Source organism: Hyperolius riggenbachi, chromosome 4 (assembly GCF_040937935.1).
Source record: "Hyperolius riggenbachi isolate aHypRig1 chromosome 4, aHypRig1.pri, whole genome shotgun sequence".
In the NCBI taxonomy this organism is placed as follows: domain Eukaryota; kingdom Metazoa; phylum Chordata; class Amphibia; order Anura; family Hyperoliidae; genus Hyperolius; species Hyperolius riggenbachi.
In genome coordinates this window covers 351,997,668-352,015,861 of record NC_090649.1, presented here as the reverse complement: position 1 = coordinate 352,015,861, position 18,194 = coordinate 351,997,668, and the positions used below count along the sequence as shown (strand labels likewise).

The 18,194-nt window shown below is 46.3% G+C and overlaps 1 protein-coding gene across 1 annotated transcript in view; it reads right to left on the bottom strand.

Moving 5' to 3' along the window:
• LOC137504020 (protein ELYS-like) overlaps positions 1-18,194 on the bottom strand; it is an 831,023-nt gene that overhangs the window by 763,736 nt on the left and 49,093 nt on the right. Inside the window, exon 3 of the mRNA XM_068231910.1 lies at positions 15,239-15,359. Coding sequence (XP_068088011.1) covers positions 15,239-15,359 — 121 coding nt within the window. The remainder of the gene's footprint in view (positions 1-15,238; positions 15,360-18,194) is intronic.

Below are 18,194 nucleotides of genomic sequence, written 5' to 3'. Positions count from 1 at the left end.
AGGCATAGTTTCATTACATAAATAGGTGAATAATAATTGCACATACCATGTGGGTAAGAGCTGTTGTTGGGTGCGGTGGGTTCTGGAAGCAGGAGCCTGACGGCCGTTTCGTGCAGAGTTGCGCTTTTAAGGAGGCAGCCTCCACAGAAGCGCAACTAGGCGCGAAACTGCCGTCAGGCTCCTGCTCCCAGCACCACCGGCACCCAACATCAGCTCCTACCCACATGGTATGTGCAATTATTGTTCACCTAGTCATGTAATCAAACTATGCCTGACAAGCAGATGTTTCAGGCTGGTTTCACAGTGGGACGTTACAGGCGCACGTTAGAGCAGCCTGTAACGCAGCCCACCGCACAGTAATGAAAAATCAATGGGGCTGTTCACAGTGCGGACGTTGCATTACATTGTAATGCTGCGTCACAAGACAACGTACTGCATGCAGTACTTTGGACGCGGCTGAGCCGCGTTAGACTGCTTGCACATGCTCAGTAATGTTGGGGAGGAGCGGAGAGAGGCCAGGCACATGGCTAATTAATATGCACTGCACGTTATGACGTGCAGTGTTTACTTCCTGAAGCAGCCGCTCTGTGCGGCGATTGGCCGGCGGGACCACGTGATGCCGCATGCGCACAAGAGTGCGCATCACGGCATCACTGACGCCAGAGTGAGCTGCACAACGCACTCTGACGTCCAGATCCAGCACCACCAGGCGTTGAGTTAGGGGGACGTTATGCGACCTTAACGCCCCCTCTAACGCAACGTCCTGGTGTGAAATTAGCCTTAAACTTGGATATCAATAAAAGCTACGTCACAGCAGTGCCGATTCACTTTTCATCTTCTACAATTGCTGCATTTCAAGTTTCTGATACCAGAGCACGCTGAAGTGGCAGTATTGCAGGGAGAGAGCTGTACTACTACCCCGACCCTGCTCACAAGAAAAGTGATGTGTGTGTAGTGCCAGCCCCTTTCTTCTACAAAGTATATTATTATTTAGTATTTAATTAGCGCCGACATCTTCCGCAGCGCTGTACAGAATATATTGTCTTGTCACTAACTGTCCCTCAGAGGTACTCACAATCTAATCCCTACCATAGTCATACGTCTAGTGTAGTATATGCAGGGGAGTAACTAGAAATCACTGGGCCCCCCTGCGAATAATTGGATGGGGCCCCTCACTGTAAATTAATTGTAAAGTGGGCAGCATTTCACCAGACAATCGTAATGTGGGCCAGAAAATTGTAATGTAGGCAGAGTTCACCAGAAAATCGTAATGTGGGCCAGAAAATCGTAATGTGGGCAGCAGTTACCAGAAAATCGTAATGTGGGCAGCAGTCATCAGAAAATTGTAACGTGGGCAGCGGTCACCAGAAAATTGTAACGTGGGCAGCGGTCACCAGAAAATTGTAACGTGGGCAGCAGTGACCAGAGTATTGTAACGTGGACAGCATTCACCAGACAATCGTAATGTGGGCAGCGTTCACCAGAAAATCGTAATGTGGGCCAGAAAATCGTAATGTGGGCAGCAGTCACCAGAAAATCGCAATGTGGGCAGCAGACACCAGAAAATCAAAATGTGGGCAGCAGTCACCAGAAAATCGCAATGTGGGCAGCAGTCACCAGAAAATCGCAATGTGGGCAGCAGTCACCAGAAAATCGCAATGTGGGCAGCAGTTACCAGAAAATCGCAATGTGGGCAGCAGACACCAGAAAATCGTAATGTGGGCAGCAGTTACCAGAATATCGTAATGTGGGCAGCAGGCACCAGAAAATCGTACAGTGGGCAGCAGGCACCAGAAAATCGTAATGTGGGCAGCAGTTACCAGAATATCACAATGTGGGCAGCAGACACCAGAAAAATCGCAATGTGGGCAGCAGGCATCAGAAAATCGCAATGTGGGCAGCAGTCACCAGAAAATCGCAATGTAGGCAGCAGTCACCAGAAAATCGCAATGTGGGCAGCAGTTACCAGAAAATCGCAATGTGGGCAGCAGGCACCAGAAAATCGCAATGTGGGCAGCAGACACCAGAAAATCGCAATGTGGGCAGCAGGCACCAGAAAATCGTACAGTGGGCAGCAGGCACCAGAAAATCGTACAGTGGGCAGCAGGCACCAGAAAATCGCAATGTGGGCAGCAGTTACCAGAATATCGCAATGTGAGCAGCAGACACCAGAAAATCGCAATGTGGGCATCAGTCACCAGAAAATCGCAATGTGGGCAGCAGTCACCAGAAAATCGCAATGTGGGCAGCAGGCACCAGAAAATCGCAATGTGGGCAGCAGACACCAGAAAATCGCAATGTGGGCAGCAGTTACCAGAATATCGCAATGTGGGCAGCAGGCACCAGAAAATCGTACAGTGGGCAGCAGGCACCAGGAAATCGCAATGTGGGCAGCAGTTACCAGAATATCGCAATGTGGGCAGCAGACACCAGAAAATCGCAATGTAAGCAGCAGGCATCAGAAAATCGCAATGTAGGCAGCAGGCACCAGAAAATCGTACAGTGGGCAGCAGGTACCAGAAAATCGCAATGTGGGCAGCAGTTACCAGAATATCGCAATGTGGGCAGCAGGCACCAGAAAATCGTACAGTGGGCAGCAGGCACCAGGAAATCGCAATGTGGGCAGCAGTTACCAGAATATCGCAATGTGGGCAGCAGACACCAGAAAATCGCAATGTAAGCAGCAGGCATCAGAAAATCGCAATGTAGGCAGCAGGCACCAGAAAATCGTACAGTGGGCAGCAGGTACCAGAAAATCGCAATGTGGGCAGCAGTTACCAGAATATCGCAATGTGGGCAGCAGACACCAGAAAATCGCAATGTGGGCAGCAGACACCAGAAAATCGCAATGTGGGCAGCAGACACCAGAAAATCGCAATGTGGGCAGCAGGCACCAGAATATCGCAATGTGGGCAGCAGTTACCAGAATATCGCAATGTGTGCAGCAGTTACCAGAATATCGCAATGTGGGCAGCAGGCACCAGAAAATCGTACAGTGGGCAGCAGGCACCAGAAAATCGCAATGTGGGCAGCAGACACCAGAAAATCGCAATATGGGCAGCAGGCATCAGAAAATCGCAATGTAGGCAGCAGGCACCAGAATATCGCAATGTGGGCAGCAGTTACCAGAATATCGCAATGTGTGCAGCAGTTACCAGAATATTGCAATGTGGGCAGCAGACACCAGAAAATCGCAATGTGGGCAGCAGTCACCAGAAAATCGCAATGTGGGCAGCAGTCACCAGAAAATCGCAATGTGGGCAGCAGTCACCAGAAAATCGCAATGTGGGCAGCAGTTACCAGAAAATCGCAATGTGGGCAGCAGGCACCAGAAAATCGCAATGTGGGCAGCAGTTACCAGAATATCGCAATGTGGGCAGCAGGCACCAGAAAATCGTACAGTGGGCAGCAGGCACCAGAAAATCGCAATGTGGGCAGCAGTTACCAGAATATCGCAATGTGGGCAGCAGACACCAGAAAATCGCAATGTGGGCAGCAGACACCAGAAAATTGCAATGTGGGCAGCAGGCACCAGAAAATCGCAATGTGGGCAGCAGTTACCAGAATATCGCAATGTGGGCAGCAGGCACCAGAAAATCGTACAGTGGGCAGCAGGCACCAGAAAATCGCAATGTGGGCAGCAGTTACCAGAATATCGCAATGTGGGCAGCAGACACCAGAAAATCGCAATGTGGGCAGCAGACACCAGAAAATTGCAATGTGGGCAGCAGGCACCAGAATATTGCAATGTGGGCAGCAGTTACCAGAATATCGCAATGTGTGCAGCAGTTACCAGAATATCGCAATGTGGGCAGCAGGCACCAGAAAATCGTACAGTGGGCAGCAGGCACCAGAAAATCGCAATGTGGGCAGCAGACACCAGAAAATCGCAATGTGGGCAGCAGACACCAGAAAATCGCAATGTGGGCAGCAGGCATCAGAAAATCGCAATGTAGGCAGCAGGCACCAGAATATCGCAATGTGGGCAGCAGTTACCAGAATATCGCAATGTGTGCAGCAGTTACCAGAATATCGCAATGTGGGCAGCAGGCACCAGAAAATCGTACAGTGGGCAGCAGGCACCAGAAAATCGCAATGTGGGCAGCAGTCACCAGAAAATCGCAATGTGGGCAGTAGTCACCAGAAAATCGCAATGTGGGCAGCAGTCACCAGAAAATTGCAATGTGGGCAACAGTTACCAGAAAATCGCAATGTGGGCAGCAGGCATCAGAAAATCGCAATGTGGGCAGCAGGCACCAGAATATTGCAATGTGGGCAGCAGTTACCAGAATATCGCAATGTGGGCAGCAGTGACCAGAAAAAAAAATGCCCCTGTAAAAAAAAAAAAAAAATTCCCTTACCTGTCAGGAGTCTCTCCCAGCCTCTGGTGCGCAGCTCCTCCAGCGACGATGCTCCTGTGCACTGCAGCACATCTCCCGCGCTGAGTCTGACAGGCAGAGTGCCGGGCTATGGCAAGATGGCGCCCGAAGCCCTGTACTGGAGACACAAATAGTCTCCAGTGCAGGGCTTCTTCGGCGGCCATCTTGCCGTAGCCCTGCTCTGCCTGCCGGAGGAATATGCAGGCTGCCAGAGCGGGGCTGCGGGGAATGAACTGGCGCAGCGTCTATTAGACGCTGCGGCCAGTTGAGCACCTTGCTGGGGGGTACAGAATCGGGCGGGCGGCAGCGCTCCCCCCGCGCACAGGGAGCGGGCCCCTGAGCGGCCCCGGGCCCCCCTGCGGCTGAGGGGGTCGCATCCCCGGTATGTACGCCGGTGAGTATATGTATCGGAGTCTAGGGCCAATTTTGGGGGAAGCCAATTAACCGATCTGTATGTTTTTGGGGATGTGGGAGGAAACCAGAGTACCTGGAGGAAACCCACACAGACACGGGGAGAACATACAAACTCCTTGCAGATGTTGACCAGGCTGGGATTTGAACCGGGGACCCAGCGCTGGCAAGGCAAGAGCGCTAACCACTACGCCACCGTGCTGCTCTTAAGAGGCAAGAGCCACGCAGGTTTTTGACATAGGTGCATCCATGGTCCAGGAGCATCTTGTAGATGTTCTCCCCCAATTATTGTGTTCCCCTTCCTTGTACCTTGTGTCCCCCATGTGTACTCGTGTGTATTCCATGTCCCCTCTTGTGTTCTCTATGTGTAGTCTGTGTGTCCCCACCTGTGCCCTCCTGTGTTCCCCATGTCTCCTCCTGTGTCCCCTATGTGTCCTGCTGGGTCCTCCATGTCTCCTCATCTGTCCCCCATATCTTCTCTTCTGTCCCTCATGTCTCCTCCTATGCCTCTATTTTTCGTAATAGAAGACCATAAGAACCCCCCCGTGTTCCTCATGTGTCCTCTTCTGTTCCCCATGTTTTCTCATCTCCCCAATTATTGTGTCCCACGTGTCCTCCTGTGTTGCCTCTGTATTCCCCTCTGTGACCTCCTGTGTACACGATGTGTCCTCCTGCGCTCCCCCCCCCCCATGTGTCCTCCTGTGTTTCCCTCGCGTATTCCTGTATTACCTTCTTTTGTTGAGTGCCCCCCTTGTGTACGCCTGTGTTCCCTCTGTGTCCCCATCTGTCCTGTGCCATGTGGCCTCCATTTATCTCCATGTCCCCCATGTGTCCTATGCTCCCCATGTGGCCTTCTGTCCCTAAGGATCCTCCTGTGTCCCCATGTTTCCTCCTTGTTCCCCCATGTCTCCTCAGCGGTCATGTTTGTGTCCTCCGTCTCCCTTTGTCCTCCTCTGCTCCCCAGGGGAAAATAAAATATACTAAACCTGAAGCATCCATAGTTCAGGAGCATCTTGTAGATGTTCTCACCCAATTACTGTGTTCCCTCTTGTACCTTGCATCCCCCATGTGTCCTCCTGTGTTCCCCCATGTCCTCCTGTTCTTACCCATGTGCTGTCATGTGCACCCTATTTGTCCCACCATAATTTCCTCTTGTGTTCCCTCATGTCCCTCTGTGTCCCCCATGTGTTCTACTGTGCCCCCCATGTATCCTCCTGTGTTCCCCCATGTCCTTCTGTTTCCCCATGTGTTCCCTTTGCCCCCATGTGTCCCCATCTGTCTTCCTGTGCCTGGCTAAATTTATCTAATAGTGGAAGGTTAGAGGTAGCTTTATAGCCAAGTATTGAAGAGTAGCAGATGTCCATGGGAAATTAGGAGTTTAAAGGATGCCTGAGGTGAGAGGGATACGGAGGCTGCCATATTTATTTCCTTTTTTAAACAATACCAGTTGCCTGGCAGTCCTGCTGATCTTCTGGCATAAGTAGTGCGAGTCAAATCCCTGGAACAATGTGGCTAATTCAGTAAAACCTGAGTCAGAGTACTTGATCTGCATATGCTTGTTCAGGGTCTATGTCTAAAAGTATTAGAGACACATGATCAGCAGGGCTGCCAGGCAACTGATATTGTTTAAAAGAACATAAATATGGCAGCCTACAAATCCCTCTGACCTTAGTTTCCCTTCAATAGGATCAGGGATGCTGAGAGACAGTCACTTTTTTATCAAATTTGTACAGGGAGGTCTTGGGGAAAGTGTCTGTTAGATGTCTGTTGCAGCCTAGAAAAGAAATCTCAGGAAAGAATCACTGAAATTCTGTTTAACATTGCAACTCATTCTACTGTGTTAGGCCTGCTCTGGTTGAGAAAACACAACCCCTTGATCGATTTGCAGCCTGGACAACCTAGTCCAGTTACTTCCTTAAAGAAGCACAATCGATTAAAACAACTTTTTTTTTTTAAATACTGTATGTTAGGGCACACATTACCACAAGTTGAGTCCTATAGGAGAAAAGCGCTTTACAAATGTTATTGTATTATATTAAGTACTAGGAACAATGTCTTTCTTCACACAGCTCCGCCTGTGCAGTAAAATCATCCTGTCATTTCCAGATACAGAAAATATCGGCTTTGCAGGACTGGACAATGTTCCTGCACAAGGTGGTTGCCATCTACTCCTCAGTGTATAGTTTATTAATCACCTTGGTGAAATAATCTCATTCAAGTGGTGGTACGGGGTTAAGTTTCCATCAATGCATGTTTATGGTCTTCACTTCTCGGTTTACAAAGTCATTATTATTATTTATTAGATTTATATAGCGCCAACATATTACGCAGCGCTGTAGGTCTCTCCCCTCCCAGCATGGACAGCACACAGCTACCTAGGAAGTTAAGCCCCGTCTACACGGGGAGATGTTGTAGCGATCCGGCGGCTCGATTAGCCGCTGGATCGCCTCTTCCGCGTGCGCCGGATTCGATTCCCCGCTCGTCCCCGCCGGCGCCGCTTATCTTCCGCTCGATTCTCTGCCATTGTCCCCTCGCGGGGAGCAAGCAGGGAATCGGCGGTGAGGAGATCCGTCCTGTCTGATCTTTTCAATGCGGCTCGATTGATAAGGAACATCGCGGCCGCATCTACGCGTGTAGATGCGGCTTTAGGCCTCATTCACACTGGAGAGCTTTACTAGTGATTTCAGCTGGTCTGTAAATCACTAGCACTTGAAAATGTTCTATGGCATTGCAACTCAAGGGTAGTGTTCACACTGTAGTCATCCCCAGTGATTAGTGATTTGCTTAAATCTCAAATATGGTGCACGCAGCATTTTTTTTTAGCGATTTTGAAGCAATTGCATTTAAATGTTAAAGAATCACAAAACACATATAAAGCTAAATGGGAGGCAGATCTATCTTGGGTTTCACTTTACTAATAAGCAATGGCACAAGATCTTAGTCTTCTTTCACAAGTCGTCTATCTCCTCGAGGAGCCATGAGGCAGGGTAAAACATATACACGAGGTGGTATTTGACATCTTCTAGGCTCCATGCAATTTTTCCTGGCTCGACTCCCTTATGTTTGGAGGTGTGATCTTGAGACAGGGACTTTGTTGCATGTTTTTTGGTCTTACTCTGGTATCACTCGGTTCTGGGTGGACGTGAGGGACCTGATGCATGTCCTGACTGACTTCTTACCCCCCCGATTCTCCAGCTTTCTTTCCGCTGCACCATAATACCTGGTCTATCAGGAGATATAAGAAAACTTACACGGCACCTAGTCAATGCGGCCATGGCCCTCATCCCTAGGCGATGGAAATCTACTGACCCTTCTACAGTGCAGGAGTAGCTTTGTGACGTAGACTGGGTTCAGAAACTTGAAGACTTAACCACTACCATCCAAAGGAAACGGACCAATTTTTGAAAACTCGGTTTGGCTGGTTTAAATTTAAGTCATCATGATACCTGTCTCTCATGTCCACTTAGTCGGTGGATTTCAGGGCTTTGACCTGTCATATGTATTGATATAGATCTAAAAACCTTTTGGTATTATGCGAACAATTTCAGTCTTGGAGATGGCCTCAGGGTTCTTCTGTTTTTCGCCCTGGTTCTTTCTCTTTTCTTTCTTTCTTCCTTTTCATCTCTGTTACTTTTTGCTCCAGCTTACTATGATTGAGCTTTTGTATTTAGACTGGCCATGGTTGTATGATTTGGGCAATACTACATAGGTTTCAGTGCACTCAATTGTTGTTCTTGTTTAATTGGCGACCCTTGGTGTATAATCCCTACCGGGCCCAGGGTTGCAGTTTGTTTTCGTTTGTTCATTGTAGGGATGCACTGCCTTTTACAATTACGCTAGATGGGGTATTTCTGTATTTGTTACATTTTTGGTCATTCTGATATAAATACCCTCTGTTTTTGAAGATGACCCAACTAAAAATGTTGCTATTCTGTTCCTTACTGAGCTGCCGCGCTCGATTATGGCCTTATGTATATTGTCTTTTCTATTAAGTGTATATCTATAATGTTATACCATGTCTTTTATATATTGCCTAGTTGCACTATGATATTTATGGTACTTTTTGCTGTTACTATTTTTCTTCTTGAAAATAAAAGAATCTTAAAAAAAGGAATCACAAAAAGCAATCGCTCCAATATCACTTTCCTGTACAGTGAAAAAAAAAATCACAGAAAATTGGTTTGCAAAATGCTAGCGATTTTGATAGTGTTTTGCAATTCCCAGCGTGAATGGGTCCTTACAGTAGATCCAGCCAGGAGTGTAAAATCACCAGCAGCTCTCCTGCATGCTGTGACACAGTGAAGTATATTTGTGAGCTGTATTAGGAGTGAAGGATGATTTTAAAGCAGGGAGAGAGCAAGTACACTGTGTAAATAAAGTGCCCCTAGCACTAGTGGTAATGTGTACCTTAAAATAGAGTACATATATAAAAAAAAGTTGTTTTAATTGATAGGGTTTCTTTAAGCTAGCATTAGCTACAGAATGACCGCCCCCCCCTCCCCCCCAAAAAAAAATCATTTATGGAAATCCTAAAACTAAAAAAAAATAAAAAATAAAAAAATGTTTAACTTGTTTACAGTTTTGCAGAAAACACTGAACAGGTTAAGCCTTGGTGTTTACTGTATGAGTGCTGTCTAGGGTAGAGATTCCTGCAGTCTATTCACAGCTGCTGATAAGAGTTTCGCCTGGCTAAGCTGTTATTTAAAAGAACATCTGAAGTGATAGGGATATGAGGGCTGCCATATTTACTTACTTTTAAGCCATAACACTTGCCTGGCAGCCATGCTGATCTATTTGGTTGCAGTAGTGTCTAAAACAAGCATGAGGCTCAACATATCAGATCTGACAATGTCAGAAACAACAGATCTGCTGCATGATTGTTTAGGGTCTATGGCTAAAATTATAAGAGGCAGAGGATCAGCAGGACAGCCAGGCAACTGGAATTGCTTAAAGAGAACCCAAGGTGGTTCCTTGGGGGGCAGATGGGACACAGAGGCTTGCTCTCTATCTCATAACATGCCTCTTTTTTTCCTAGGGCTACACGATTAATCGTTTAAAAATTGAACCGCGATGTGGGGCACCACGATTACGTAATCATGAAAGCGGCTGGGGTTTTTTGACATGTATGTTTTTCCGCATCCCGACGCGTATAATTATAGCGCAACTCACCTTCCGGAATCCCCCGCCGCCTCTTCCAACTTCCTCTCCCAGACATCGTCAGTCGCGTTGGTAACAGCGCCCCCTGTGATGACATAACCGGAAGTCATCACAGGGGGTGCAGATATTAACTTGATGAACGGCTGGGAGAGGAAGAAGGAAGAAGAGGTCGGTGTCATCCCTGAAGGTAAGTCGTGCAGCCCTACTGTGTCTCCACACCGCTGCTCTCTGTCCCACCACTGCCGCGCTATAGCCCCCCCCCCCCCCCGAAATTAGCGACAGCATTTGTCACCATCCCAGGGGCGTACCTGCAGAGTTTCCTGAGCTGCCATTAGGCCGCTCTCTCTCCCTGACCATGCCCCTGGCTACTCCCCCTTCCAGCGTAGTGACCCAGAGGTCATGAAAGTGGGCCAGTGCGGCCCACATGAGCGGCGGAGAGCGATGGTTTTGGAGGCTACCTGATCTGCTCAGCCTCCCTGATCAGGTAGTAGTTTTTTTTTTTCATGAGCCCACCTTGGGCTCTCTTTAAAAGGAAAAATATGGCAGCCTCCATATCCCTCTCACTTTTGTTGTCCTTTAACAGGCTGATTGTTAACTGTAGTCTGAATAGACAACCCTAAATGTACAGTACACATATATTCATAGATACAAAGTAAAATGCAGGGTGTAGTGGAATCACACTCCTACATGCAAGTCAAATACAGTGGGGATATCAGAACACGCATGGGAGGGTGGGGGGGCTTTGTCGTTGCTTAGCCCCCACCACTCTGTACCGTCAGGTTAGTTTTTCAGAGTGGGGTGTAGCTATCCTCCCTGAGTGTCTGTAGGTCAACCCCACTGTAGGGAGGGATCACTATGCCAAGTAGTGGTATTCTTGGCCGCAGAATCCCTACCCACAAAATTATTGGATGGACATACTGTAAAACTATAGGTGCTCGTAATATAGTCCAGTGACACAAACACATGACCCTCTTTAACAAGCTGACACATTACAGTCCAGCGGTTCTGGAGGTGGAATTGGCTAAAAGGGATAACAAAGATGATTTGCATATTAGGCAGTGATGCACTGTGGGACAGTCAGAGCTCACTCCAACCTGAACAATCGGAAATACCTTCTGTTTTAAGCCCTCTGTAATATTTTATATTGTGGCAGACCCCCTTCAGTGGCTTGAACAGAGCTGGTGACCTCAATGAGAGTCTATCATAAAGCATAGGAGTTGGTTGGGGAAAACTGTTCTAACTGCTCACTGCTGTGGTGTAACCCAAACTTGCTCATAGTTAAGTCCCTAATGGATGTGGTGTTCTGGGTCCAAATGGGTTTGAAATATATCATCTAGATTTGAATGGCCATTTTAAGACATGGTCCCAAATGGTATCGGAATTTAGTTGTTCGTCTTGTGCTTGCTTCTGGTATTTTCAGTTATGTCACGCAGCTACCTTTGAATCTGGGGGTCAGGAAGGAGGTCTTGTTTGCCCCAGGTACGAAGGAGAGCTGTTGGAGACGGATTCAGGCTAGCTCATAGCCAAGTACTACTACTCCAAACTGATTTGAGTACAAGTATGTGCACAAAGAGGATAAGGTTAAGTCTTTGTGGACAGACTGGGGGGAGGATATTTCTTTGGATGACAGGCTGGTTTTTGAGGAAAACTATAATGTGTTTAAGGGATAAGCCGATTCAGGTGTGCTGGTTTCACAAGGTCTATTACACTCCCGTGAGATTATGCAAATCTGCAACCAATACTACAGATGCTGGTTGGCGTTGTGGCCTTAGCCCTTGCACCTTTAGGAGCTGGGGATGACCGCTCATTCAGGCCTTCTCTTCTGAAAATACTCTCCTTTGTACACAATCAATTAAACTTCCCATTATTTACAGCATATTATATACAACCAGCATTTTTTTTACTAGAACTGCATTCAAAGGGTTAACACAGGCTTTAGAAGCTTCCCTCCCTGTAGAGCTGGCCGCTTCCGAACTTTACATAATGTTATGTTGTGTTTAATTGTATCAAGTGAGAAATGTAAAAAAGCCTTCTCTCGCACTGCCCGGTCCTCTGAACAAAGTCAGACAAGCATAAATGCTTTCTGATGCTTTCTTATTAAGTTAGAGGATGAATAAAGCAGTTATAAATAAAATGCAAAGTCAGCTCTCAGAGTAAAATAAGTGTACTTTAGGAACGTATAATTTCGAAATGAATAATACTTATGCACAAATGCAAACATGCTAACCATATGGCATATAAAAAGTAGGAAAACATGTTTTTATTGAATATTATGTCAGGGTTTTATACAGCTTTAAAGTATGCTTGATAGGAATGGTTGAGGGGCTGTTTAATAAAAATAGAACACTGCTGCTGAAGTTGCTGTCCTATGCCAGAAAGATCATTTCTCTGGAGCAGAAGAAGAGTGGCGAACACCCAATATCATTTTGGATCAATGCAATCAATTCTGCCCTCCCCTTATATAAGCTAACTTGACAATGCTCTAAATCAGTTTCTTCTGACCTCAATATTACAACCTAGTATTGACTTTTTGTAAGAATTTCATGCACCAACCTTCTGGAAGGGATCTTCCTTTGCCTTTTTCCTTTTGTTATGGATTGGTCGTTTCAATGACTTTACAGTTCTTTAGGATAGCACTCAATGATGGTTTATGACTTTTCAGGAATTTATAACTTAAACTGTGACCATATGCAGTCCACCACCAGGACGGTTTTCACACCATGTGCTCTCCCCCTTTCATTAATCAACTCACTGGATTTGTTGACCGCTTAGGTCTGTCAGCACAGGTGGGATGTATGTCCACCCCGTCACACTCTGGAAATGCCCTCTGCAAGACCTCCATGTTTCCTGAAGATGTCCTCCAGCAAACCTCATAGAAAAGAACACTACAGATAGTGTACAAATACCTTTTTATGAAAAAACAAAAAAATACACATGGGCTTTTTAAAGAAATGAAATGACAGTGTGGATGGGCTGAATGTTTAAGCCCTGCAGGACCAGCACCGCCATCTGTAAACATGGTAGCTCACGCCACCTGCTCTGCCCGTTTGGACTCAGAGTTCCTGCTGTCACCTTGTTAAAAACAGAGCAGCAATGCTGCGTACAGTGTGCAGCTCACTCAGTATGCGTCTCTGGCCTAAATCCAGCCCAGGCACCTCACACATGCTGACAGACCCAAGCGGTAATCGGATCTGGTGAGTCGATTACTAAAAGGGAGAGAGAATACGTGTGAAAACCATCCTGGTATCGGACTGCATACAGTCACAGTTTCAGTTGATATAAATTCCTGAAAATTCATATACCAGCATTAAGCGCTACTCTAAAGAATTGTATGTGCATATCCTGAATGCCACTAAAGATTGAAAGTGCACCACCGACTGATGAGACACATGCCCTTATGTGATTTGCATTTGCTGTTACAAGTAGGGGTCAGTGTTGCATTATTAACATTGAAATACAACTACTGTTCTGACATTCCTGTGTGAGCGCTGTAAATCAACCACTCTATATCGTTTCTATGACTTACCTGTACAGACAGACATGCGCGATTCCTTGATAATGTTTCATGCCATCAGGTCTCTCTGGTTTTACATATTCTACTATATGTACCTCAGATGTATTTTATATTCTACTTTTTGAATTGTGTTATATTTACAATCAGCGGTGCGCACATCCATACTAGTGGCTTTCCTGCTCGGACTCAAGCGGAAATAACTAAGCCCGATCAGGTCTCCCTTTCAGCGCAGGCATGAACCGTTTGCGCCTGTGCAGTAGAGAAGACCAGATCTGGCTCAACTATTTCCGATAGAGCCTATGGGAAAGTCGCTATGGCGCCTACCGGTTTTTGGGGGCCCCAGCTCTGGATTTTATCTCCTGAGTACAGGGAAGCCTCTTCAGGATCCCAAGGCTTCCCCCTCCCAAGGTAAGTACTCCCCTAGGGGCAGTGTTTTGCATACATATGATGGCACAGCCAGTGAGCTGGGTACAGGGTGAGCCAAATGACAGCTCACCCCAGCAGCGTTAAATAATATTTCTCCTCCGAGTTATAGCAATTTGGAGGGAGGTGTAATTTGGGGTCTGGCAATTGACTGATCCCCAAATTACTCTTGCACGGGGCATAAAGCATAGCAGCAGTGCTGTGATGGCGCCCAGCTTCAGTGTTTGGCGCGGAGTACCAGGCTCTGAAATAACCTGCTTCACACTTATTTTCCCTTCAGGCACACTTTTATAATACTATATGTAAATATAAATATACTTATTCTCTTGCAGTTCAAGCTGTAAGCCCTCAATGGTCTCTAACCTTAGTATTGACCATGCTATCACTATGTTTTATTTCCTTTGTTATTTATTTTCTGTTCCATTTCAGATATAGTTCATATGAACTTACCAAGTCTTATTACTTTTCATGTCCATCAATAAAATGTAAATTCCTTTTTTATACTAATAATGTATGACAATAGTGAGATGCACCTTTCAGAGTTTTTTTTTTTCTTTTTCTTCGCCTTTTAAACTCCCTGGTGGACTGATTATGTTAGAATTTCTAAATGTAAAAGCAGTACAATCTTACATAAAGGCAGTCAGTAAGTGCCTCATCCCCCCAATATATGTAGCCAGAGAGTGCCCCCCCCCCCCAGTTTAGGCAACCAGAGAATGCCCTCCCTTAGTAAAGGTAGCCATAGAGCACCCCCTCCCAGTATAGGAAGCCAGAAAGTGCCCCCCTCCTTCAAAAATAGGCAGCCACAGCAATAACCCCCCCCCCCAGTATAGAGTGCCAGAAATTGACCCCTCCACTCCCCCCCCCCAGAATAAGTAGCCGGAAAGTCAACCTGTGCCCCTCTTATATAGAGACAGAGCATCTCCCCCAGTCTACGTAGAGCCAGACAGTGCCACTCCTCTATAGTTAGCAAGGTAATGCGCCTCCAGTACAGGTATCCAGAGAGTATTTCCCAGAATGGTAGACAGAAAAAATGTCCTCCCCATATCCATGCTGAGTGCACAGCAGAGGGGTGAACACAACTTGCATCTCCAGGATCCAGCAGACACATACAACTCATTTTAGACTGTGTATGGCAGGATCCTAGAGAGGTGAGTTAAGTCCTCTACTGCACACTCTGCACATGGCCCCAATGATTTCTCAGTGTGCGATTCGAGGCTACTGTTTCTGCCAGGTTACGGTTTCTGCCACTTTAATACCGAACCACACTCGAGATTACCCCCGAAATGCAACTGTGTATTACTTGCTGAAAATCATTTAACAAAAAAAATAATATATATGTATATAAATATATTACATGCAAGCTAGCAGGTGGATATTTGCCGGTGCCTTCTTCTCTCTTCCATAGATGCTCAACCTTCTCCCCAAGCTGGCATACAACACAATCAATCATCAAGGACTTTGTATTCCATTTGTCTCTGCAGAAAACAGTGGAGAGATTTTTTGTTCTTATAATGTAATCAGAATCAACACATTTCCAGTAATGGTAAAGCAGTCAGAATCAGGGTCGACTAGTATTCAAATAGATATAATTAATAAATACATGTATTTTTAGATAAAAATAAATAAATATATCTATATCTATATATATATATATCTATCTATATATATATATATATATATATATATATATATATATATATATATATATATCCCAGGTTTTTATTCACTTGCCACATGCAAACTGTAAGGGCCTGTTCTCACTTGGGATCGCACTGGTGATTTTACCCGCGATTAGTGTGGTAAAATCACTTTGCACTTGCGATTCTTGAACGATCACTTTGAGCACTTTTTAGCATTCTTATCGCGATCAATCTTAAAATGCTGCATGTAGCGCGTTTTGCAATTGCTGGCGATCGGCGGCAACCACAACAGTGCGATCACTGCAATATTCTTAATATTGTGCTAGCACTTTAAAAAGCGCTAGTGATCGTCGGCGATTAGCGCTAATCGTCCCAGTGAGAACAGGCCCTAAAACTGACAGAAGACTAACAAAACAAACAAACAAAAAAAAAAAAAACACAACAGAGGGCATATTGACTCAACTGTATTGACCGGAACAACCCATTTCACCTCAAACAATTACATGTTTCTGTGACAATGGGCTCTATTCACAAAACTTCACATGAATTACTTATTTATCACCTAATTTATAAAAAAAATAACCTTCCAGCACATTTACAAGCAAAATAATCACTCAAAGTAAGTTGTTCCTGATTATCTTCATTTCAATATTACTTTTCTTACCTTAATTATCCTACCTAATAAAGTACAAGTGTCCCTGTGTCCCATGTCCATGTGTCAGTGCTTTTGCGCTAATGCGCACGTCCTGCACTGACACAGCCGCTGGGACAGGATGCAGCGGCCAGGAGGCGGGCTGGATGGCCGAGCAGGCACAAACGCGGCAGTCGGGTGCGCACGGCGACAGACCTAGAGCCCATTTTTAAACGGGCTTAGGCCACTAGTTTTATAGATTTGCTCTTTGGGAGCTTACTCCCACCTTTGCAGCTTGCTACATTTATTGCCTTTCAGCCGCTGGGATCGTGTAAATCTACATCTGGTTGGCTCAGATGTTTTTTTGCTTCCTTGGTGTCCTAAATGTGCAGTATCCACAGCATTGGCAGACAGTGCTTTCTGCAACTGGCCTGATGAAGGGCCTCTTGTGCCCGAAACGAGCGTGTCGTTGCCTTTTCTAAAATTGCACCTATTCTATAACTAAGCCGATGTCTGCATTGTAAATTCTGCTTTGGATATATCCACAAGGAACCTCTAACAGAGAATGTTTTAATCTTTTTACGTCTGTGTCAATAAAGTTTTGATATTTTTGCATTGAAAAGCTACAGCCCGTATTTTTTCACTTACTAGGTCCTTTCTATATATGTGAAGCTTAAAACTGTAACACAGACAAGGTGAAAACAGAGGAAAACACGTGAAAAAGCCTTGTGACTCATGCCCAGTATATTGTTCCATGGTGGGAAAAATTGGATACTTCTGTCAATTGAGTTCTTGTGCTATAATTTTGAGACAGCACAAAGTATCACCAACTTTCGCTGTGATCACTTAACCATAGGTCATTTGAGGAAAAATTTGAATTGAAGGGGAGATATGTCAGTGCTGCATAGATACGTTTTAACATCCTCTCCCCCCCCCCCCCCCCCCTTAGTTATCTGAGAGAATAGATTTTTTTTCCCACGGAAGTTGAGAGCAGAGAGTAAGGGTGCAGGGAAGATAGATAATAGGAGATTACTAGGGGTTTGCAAGGCAGAGAGTGAACGAGCAGGGGAGACAGAGAATAAGAGATTACTGGGGGTCTGCAGGGCAGAGAGTCAGGGTGCAGGGGAGCAGTGGCCTAACAATAGGAGCTACCGCAGGGGGGTCCCAGTGCCCCTCTAAAGCCAACTTAGGGCTGTTTTGGAGGGCCGGACGGGTCGCAGCATGAGGAGAGAGCATGGGCACACATCGGTGGGGAAGGGGGGGGAGCCCCACCCCTCCCTCACCTTGGGATTTCCCCTCAGCGCTTCTCTCCTGCATCTATTAGCGGCAGCAGGCAGGAACACATACCTTCATGCGTTCCACTGTTTAAACAGGAAGTAGTGTGAGGCACTTAGAGATCGGACCTCCGCGGTGGATGGAGGATTTTCGCCTTCCTCTGGATCAACAGGGGTATGTGGGGGACGGGCTGGAGTTGTACTTTGTACTGGTTGAACTCGATGGACGTATGTCTTTTTTCAACCAAAATAACTATGTAACTATGTGTTTCTGCCCGCTCTACTGCCACTGAAAGATGCTGGAGGGGAGCGCTGAAGTGAGAGCCAGAGGTGAGAGAGAGTGGACCGTCCCCCCTCCCCGCTAATGTGTGGCCAAGCTCTTCCCTAATACTGCGACCCCTCCGGCCCCAGTAAACAGCCCTAAGCTTGCCGGGGGGGGGGGGTTTGGTCATCCACATTTTTTTCAGGGGGGGCCCGGTGATTTCTAGTTACGCTCCTGCAGGGGAGTTAGAGAATAGGGAATTACTGGGGGTCTGCAGGGCAGAGATTAATGGAGTAGGGGAGATAGAGAATATGAAATTACTGGGGGTCTGCAGGGCATAGAGTGAAGAATCAGGGTGAATAGAAAATAGGAGATTAATGGAGGTCTGCAGGGCAGAGAGTAAGGGAGCAGGGGAGATAGAAAATAGGGGATTACTGGGGACCTGCAGAGCAGAGAGTAAGGGTGCAGGGGAGTAGAGATGAGGGGGTTATGTACTGGAGTCT